The sequence below is a fragment of the Frankliniella occidentalis genome, unplaced genomic scaffold, assembly GCF_000697945.3.
Source record: "Frankliniella occidentalis isolate FOCC.00 unplaced genomic scaffold, Focc_3.1 Scaffold229, whole genome shotgun sequence".
Classification (NCBI taxonomy): domain Eukaryota; kingdom Metazoa; phylum Arthropoda; class Insecta; order Thysanoptera; family Thripidae; genus Frankliniella; species Frankliniella occidentalis.
In genome coordinates, this window is record NW_026267355.1 from 395,653 (window position 1) to 403,483 (window position 7,831).

Genomic DNA, 7,831 nt, shown 5'->3' on the forward strand with positions numbered 1-7,831 from the left:
TGTGAGGCCAGATGTTAGGCTGGCCGACGGAGCCGCCCAGTGCCGACCCAATCACAGCGCAGCGTGCGGGGCCCCGAGTTGACGCCTCTCTCCCTATGAGTCTCTCTAATGCCGCCGCAGCTGACCATATGGTACCCACCAGAGGTACTTTCCTAAGTGGTACCCTGTAGCGATATTTCTCTCGTTGGTGCGCACCGTTCGCCTTCTCCAAAACCCACCCCTGCACTACGTTGTATAGATTTTGTCAATGGAAAATATGAAAATTGCGCTGCGTGCTTGCAATTTTTACACAGTCCCAAGTTTCTGTCTCAACTGAAGGCGAAGTTATCGGTTGCGACAAACATTGCCTTACCAGTTTTGATGTAGCCGGTTGTTCCAGTTACACGGAGAAAAAATTTGAGTTTGTGATAGCTAAATTGGAGTTCAGTCTGCCCCCTCAGTCCCAACACTAGACGTGTTAACGTGCTGGCTGGCTTAGACGGTCCATCCAAACACATCGGATCATACAGAACGTCCTATAGTCCCCATAACTCAGGGGGTAGACTGAATACCATTTTAGTCACAACAACCAAATTTTGCGGTCATTTGATGACCAACCTTTTTCTCAGTGTACAATTGGCTGATTGACGTTGATATTAATTTAGAGCACGTGCAGGTTGGTTGTTTTTCCAAAATGCTAGGAAACCAGGAACTGTTTATTCCACTGCTACCACTGCCGACCACTGTTTTGTAATAGTTTATTTTCATTATGACGAAAATACCATGGTTCCTGTTTAGTAGTTGTACAATGATGTCGTCGCGGGTTTTCTTGTGATCAGTTCAGGGGATTTGTTGAGAAAACCAATGACGACATCCCTGAACTAAAAATTAGCCATGGTATATTGTCCGTTCTTTGTTCTTAGGCATTCAATCAATTTAATTTGTCCCTTTTCTTTTCATTTACTGACCGAGCGGTTCTAAACCAGCGACATGTGGCTAGCTGTTCCTTTAGAACCGTGTGGTTGGCGTGCAGAGGTGCTACTGCTTGTCGGTCACACAACAGTGGCTGGGTGCAGCTGCAATCCCGACGGAAAGTCCCAGCTGCCCCGCCGCCGCGTCCCGCCACAAGCGTCGCGACCGACGCCTGGCGCCCAGACGCCGCCGTGCCGGGGCGCGACGGGGCGCGGCGTAGCGGGGCGGGGCAGCTGGAGTAGACGCGACGCGGCGCGGCGCCAGCCAGTCATGCCGCACGGCGTTGCGACGCCTCTGCACACCGGAATTATTTCTCGGCTTTTAACTTCACTTCGCTGCTTGTCGACGTGTATTATGCATTGAAGTCGCTCCACACGATGCCAAATCAATTTCGAGAGAAACGCTTACAGCGCAGCTCCGTTTCGCGCTCGGCTTGTCTTGCGTGCCGTGCCCCGCCCGCGCGCACAGTCCGCCCCGCCGTGCGACGCCCACCCTGTGAGCTTTGGTACCGCTTGGTGCGGCGAGGATTGGCGTGGGCAGCCGCCTGCAATCCCAACTCCCACTCACACGAGCCTGGACCTATATCAGCGGAGCAGGGCGGATACTCTTGAGTACCCGTGTGCCCGCGTGTGCCGACACACCAAGGCACAACGGTGTTTATCGGTGTCTTTCTCCATGCTCTCTCATTTTTAAGCCGTGCCCTTCTGCCGCGAAAAAGCAATGAAGCGGGCTTTATGCAATCAGTGGTCTTGCGTTGTCGGTCTGTCTCATCTCACCTTTTGCCACAAATCCCCGGTTTTTAGGAAAGCGTTTTTCTTAGAATGCGTTAAGTCCAGCCCCCCCCCTTTTTTTCTTGCTGGCGCCCCTGTCCCACTCGGTTTATTCCATAGGCATAGCTGATTATGAATGTTAACCTGCCCTCATGATACTTTTGCCAAATGTGGACGAGCATAAATTAGTCAGTATTTGACTACCACAGGTTCAAAAGTTGGTTGAATTAAAACTCGTTTTCTCAGTACATTGGCTATATTCCAGCAAATAATAAGCTTGATAGGAATGCAACTGGTCGATCTCCTGCAAAATTCGTATGGTCCTGTATTCAGGGACCAGACTCCGACCTCCTACCTGTTCGATGAGAGTCAGTGACCGTATTTTATCTAAAATCGCTGGTCATTGCTGATGACCTTGATTAAATTTTCGTGCTCTGGCCCATTCTCTCTCCTCTCTCTCCCTCACACACACATTCACACACTCAAAGGAGCGCGCGCGCGCTCGTTCATGGCAGAAAAGGCATCAGCTGGGCCGTACGACTCAGTCGATTCCCTCGCCCGATACGGACTCCACCCCCTGCGGCCTGTCCGAGTGCCCGGTGGTATGTGCACTCAAAAAAATGTTTTATTGGCCTTACCTCCGGCCCTTTAACATTTTCTTGACCCAGTTTCACTTGACCAACTGCGCGGCCACAGCTGAACCAAAGTTGGAAGGAGTTAAATTTTCGCGGAGAGAGTTTATCTCGTGGCGCAGCTGCAGGTGCGCAGAGCCTGGTCGTGGCCACACCTTTCATTCCATCAGGACACCTATCATCCTCACCGCAACAGATTTGATGATGCGTGGCTGCCACTTGCACTGGCACTTCCCCCGCCACGCCCGAGCAGCAGCGCCGCCCTCTTTACACTCTTTACCTCTCGCCCGTCTCCAGTCGTCATCGTCAACCTCCTTGTCCTCCACCTACCCTCCTCTCTCTCACTCACATACACACACATGCTGGAGCTCCCGTTGTGCCCCCTACAATAAAATCCATATCTCGCGCGTCTACTTCCGGTCATAACGCTCCCATCCTGCCTCCCGTACAGCGTTGTGGTTATGAGCACTCTAAGCTCAAAGGGGGTAAACAGCGGGGCCATTTTCTCTAGAATCAGCAGCAGCCCAGTGCAGACTGGTGTGCGCTGTCCAGGATGACGCTCGCATGAGCTGCACCCGCGCCAGGCGAACTGACTCACGCGGGCTGTGCCGGGCTATGCATAGCGAGGCGGCCGTCAGTGACTGTGTTGCATGCAGGCAGGCTTCTACGAAAGCGTCATCACGTTGGCCGCACTTACTCGCTGCTGTGTACAATTCATGGCCGGTTTTACGTCCGTTTTCTGGCGCCACACGCCGCGCTTGTAGAGAACAGTCACGTGGTTGCGCGAAGAATATAAGATCTTCCGATGGAAAAAAAAGAAGAAACCAATCGCATGACGATATCGCGGATGTGAGTAACGATTCGAAGGAATGCAGGCGCCACTTTCAGGCCCGTTATCTACGTAGGGGCCACCAGGTGAGAGTGAGATGGCGTTATTTCGGCACGTGCGCGCCTTGCCTTTTAATTCGGACAGTACACTCGAGACTACGTGGCCTGGATGAGGAGTGCACCTAGAAAATGTTTTCTTTTATTTAACGGATTTAGCCAAATTAAAAATTGGGTACGCACCATGATAGATTGTTAAATGGGATATTAATGTGAACAACTCGAGATAAATAAAGCTGCAGTTAACACTGGTAAACAAGTCTTTAATTTTGCCCGTCAACTGACGTCAAGTGTGCATTTTGTCGACACATTGTGGTGTCTTAAATGTCAATTAATGTTAAAACTTTCGACCTTTCCGAAAAGTATAGCAGATGCACACCTTACGGTTCCTTTTGATAGTATTAGAACTGTGTGTGTCCAAGTTTGCAGAATTTGAACATTTACAAAACGTCTAAAATTTGCACACAACAAAAGTGTGTTACTTGAGTTAAACACCATGTAACGTGTAAAATCAAAACTTACACACGTTGGTGTGCAAATTGTTCACACTTGTCTTACCAGTGTTGAACAGAAAATTTCCGTTCACGATAATGACAGTAAATTACCCCTGAACCACATTGTAAAATACTTATGAACTAAGTGCTTTGCAGTGTTACGACCGGTGTATTCATTCTTTGTATCGCAAAGATATTGTTTTGCAAAGCATTTCTTTGTTAGGTTAGGAATGTGCTTACGAGCAATCGATTTGCATTACAAACTATTTGTTTTTAAGGTTACAAAGAATTAGTTCGTAATAAAACGCTTCAAAATCCTTCGTAAGCTACGAAGGTTTTGGTTTGCATTACAAAAGACCCGTTGCTTGTAAGCAATTTGCAGTGCAGCACGGGAACGTCGTTGTATTTCTGTGGAGCTATATATTTTGGGCGGAACGATAGCGAAGCACATCACTCCACTGACCGGAAACAATTCACTCTCTTTGTCTATCTGTTTGTCTGTTTGATAACTAGAGATTGAGCTAGTAACCTGAAGTTTTTAGGGTCACTTTGCACTACTAAAAGAAAAACAAAATTCAACATTTATAGCTCAGAAATATACCTTTCAGGAAAAGAAGTTCGAATAAAGCGTGGTTTGTTTAAAATATTTTTAATGCTTTCTAAGGCACAACTAAAGAAACTGAAGTTAGTCTTTTAGGCGAAGATTCTCATATATAGTCATTATTTCTCTACCACAGCAAATATTTCGTTCGAGGAACTATTTTATTTGTTTCAGAAGTTTGTTCTGTTGTCTGCTATAACAAGCTGATATTAAAAATCTTTTCTTTTTTTGTTCTAAGACAATTTGTGGCATATGCTGACGGCAATGGGATTCTGGAAGTACATTGTTCTGGGTATATTTGTATCTGCTCAAACTGTATGTTGTGGGTTGCAGGTGTACTCGGGGCTGGACATCCTCACGAACAAGGCGACGGAGGAGGAGCGCTGCGGTGTACCTCACCACCTGCTCGGCCACCGGACCCCGGGGGACCACTACAACGTGTACCAGTTCAGAAACGAAGCCTTCAGGATCGTATCCTTTATGTCTGTCTGGCGCGCGCAGCGTCTGCACTTGGTTTTTCGTACAGCTCAAGTAGCTTCAACCGCCCCCTGGTTCAGACCGTCAGGAGCGCAGCGCCCGTCCAGCGCACCGTCGCATAAAACGTAAATGTTTGCGGGACCTCAAAAGTTCTATGACTCGCTCCCTCAGAGTCAAAATATGTTGCTACACCAACGATTACCGTGCGAGGAGTTGACGCGCAATTTCTCCTAGCCCAGGTTGTCTCCATCCCCATCGACCCCCACGGAACTCTCACAGTCAGCTCTGCGTACCTCTCTGGGCCCCTAATAAAGGAGGAGGAAGAAGGGCACTTTGCCTTTGCTGGAAGAGACGGTATTGGGGATTGCCTAAAAAGAACGAAGCAGAGGGGCGAGGCGTGCTGGTCGGGTTGCCGAACACCATTTCGCAACATGTCCCGTTATCGTTAGCGCGCGCGGGGGCGGATCTCTGCAGCCGGATCGTTATTTGATGCGCCGTTTCCGGGCGTGCTCTAACGTCAAACTTATTGCAGCGCGCCTGCGTGGGCCGCACCGGCAGGACAGGCCGGGGGCGGCACAGCGCAGCCTCTGCACCACGCTCCTCTTGTCGATCGGGGGGTTTAATCGGTACGTCTTCCGGTGCGACCGGCTCGCCCCTCCCAGCTCGGCTCTGCGTCCGGCTCGGCTGGGCTCGCGCCCGTGCTCGGCTCGGCGAGTGTGGTGAATGTGCGACATCGCATCCTGTCTAGGACATGCTGATCACACTGGCGCCCGCCCCCCGCCGCCAGGCGACGCGTTGCAGATCATGCTGCTGCTTGTCGCTGACTGGACTGCTAAGCGGTCATTTTCGTTCGTTTTCTGGCTTTACTCGGCGGTAACAACTGACAATGTGAGAACAACCGACTTGGCCTTTTTACTCTGCTCCGTCAGTACCCGGCCGCCTCCTTCCTGCACTTCATCCGCTCGCCCTCGTACCGCTCGAGCTGATTGGCTGCTCGTTCACCCGTCGCGAGATCTGGTTCCTGATTGGCTGGTGGTGTGTGCTCTCGCACGCTGATTGGCCGCGATCCGCTCGCGCCTTTGTTGCTGAGCAGCAGGTCGTCGCGCTCGCGATAGTGCTGCGTGATTAGCGAGATAGTGGCTCCCTTACACTTACTCAAGGACCTGCCCTGTGCTGATAATTGAAGTGCGAGATGTTGATTCTTATGAACGTTAGGAAAGAAGTGAATGACAAGTAATACGTTTATGACGCCCACTTGTACTTTTTCATGCGGCTCCTGGCGCCGGCATTATTTTTACGTTCGATATCTCATCGATGCGATACGTTGTTATCGCCGCGCCCAGCCCTGCAGGTGCCTTATCGCTGCACAGTAAGTATCTGTCACATCACATAACCCTGGAGCGGTTACAACTTTATTTCCTGCAGAAAGATAGAGCTTATCGCCCGAGGTCGAAGGAAAAGTAATTAAAAGGCGCTGGAAAAGCAAGTCGACATCGAACATTCATCTGTTTTTATTTCTTAAAAATTCAATTTTTTCAAACATGAAGTACAGACAACTTTTTAGGGAGGAAGGCCTTTAATAATGCCTCACTTACGTTTGTTTGTCTCAGACAATATCGGACTACCTTTCGAACCGTCCAGGAATAACATAATTTTGTGGGGGGCAGGAATTCGTTATATTTGTCGTCAAAAGATTTAGACTTATAATTTATGAGACATGAATTTTAGGACGCATTTTATGAGATCTAGTAGTCAGACTTTCAGGTATAGATTTATGGTTCTTTTCCCTCTGTTTGCCTACCGTTTTTGGTCGGATTATATTGGCATTTATTACTGACGCAAAACAATCCTGCTAACTGTTAAATCAGCATACATAGAAGCGTTTACTGTTAAAATAGAGTAGTGGGAATAAAATATGCTGATTTAACATTTCTCATTCTTACACTGCTATAAAAACGTCTCCATTGAGTTTTCATAAACCCACTAATTTTTTATTATCTTTTTTGTACGTATACTTGTGTCGAGGATGATGAATTTTCTAAGGTTAGTCCAACAAATGTTGATATCTTCTTTCCGGGCCCTTCTTCGTCTATAAAAACGTTTGACAGTGTAAAACAGGGTGTATTGCCTCCTACATAAAAATGCGTCGCTTTGTTTTTTGTCATGTCTGCAGCGCGTTGCGTGGCGGTGTGTGACAACACCGACAAAAATAACTCTAAGTAAAGGGCGACACGGTCGAGGCCGGAGGGCAGGGGGGAGGAGAGGGAGCGTGCGCCGCAAGACAAGGCAAGGCAACCGGTTACTGAGCCCGCCTGCGAGGCTCAACTACTACCACTCGCTAAAAAGGTAGCGGGGAAAAAAACTTGAAATCTCATCATATCAGTAATAATCTTTTTGCTAGAGGATAACAATATGTATGAAATACGACAGGCTGTTAATAGTTCGACCTCCTAAACAAGTCACACACAATACAAAAATATTCTACGACGATCCATATTATCACGGATATTATGGAACAAGAAAATATAGACAGAAGTATCTAAATGGACAGTTTCAAACAGACTCGGCCACTCTAGAGCTAATTGCTCCCATTGCTCCCCTTTTCGAACCCGCACAGTTTTCGTTGCCTCGTTTAAACTCACTTGACTTTTGCCAGTGCATCCGTCTCACCTGCTGGTGGCACTTTGTGTCGCTGCACCGTTAAGGACAGAAAAAAACACATGGGCGGACTGTTTGCTCTTGCCTTTGCACTTCCTTTCGGCACAGCGAGGCGGGCAGAGAGAGAGAGAGAGAGAGAGAGAGAGAGTAGGGAGAGGCAGAGAGAGGGAGGGAGCGCGAGAGAGATGCAAGAGGAAGAGGCGAGCAGGCAAGTCAACGGCTGGCCATCGTAAAGCAGCCGTCGTTTGCGATTGTTCGCCCCGCAGAAGACAGTTGCAGCAAAGCGGTCAGCTGCAGTCCCCCCCTTTACCCCACCCCCTCCTCCCATCCTGCCCCTACCGTCAAAGGGCCAAAGACGTCGTC

The 7,831-nt window shown here is 48.9% G+C and overlaps 1 protein-coding gene across 1 annotated transcript in view; it reads left to right on the forward strand.

Moving 5' to 3' along the window:
- LOC113212378 (tRNA dimethylallyltransferase) overlaps positions 1 to 7,831 on the forward strand; it is a gene marked incomplete in the record, with an annotated part of 168,624 nt that overhangs the window by 50,104 nt on the left and 110,689 nt on the right. The window contains 1 exon segment of the mRNA XM_052272900.1: positions 4,667 to 4,804. Coding sequence (XP_052128860.1) covers positions 4,667 to 4,804 — 138 coding nt within the window.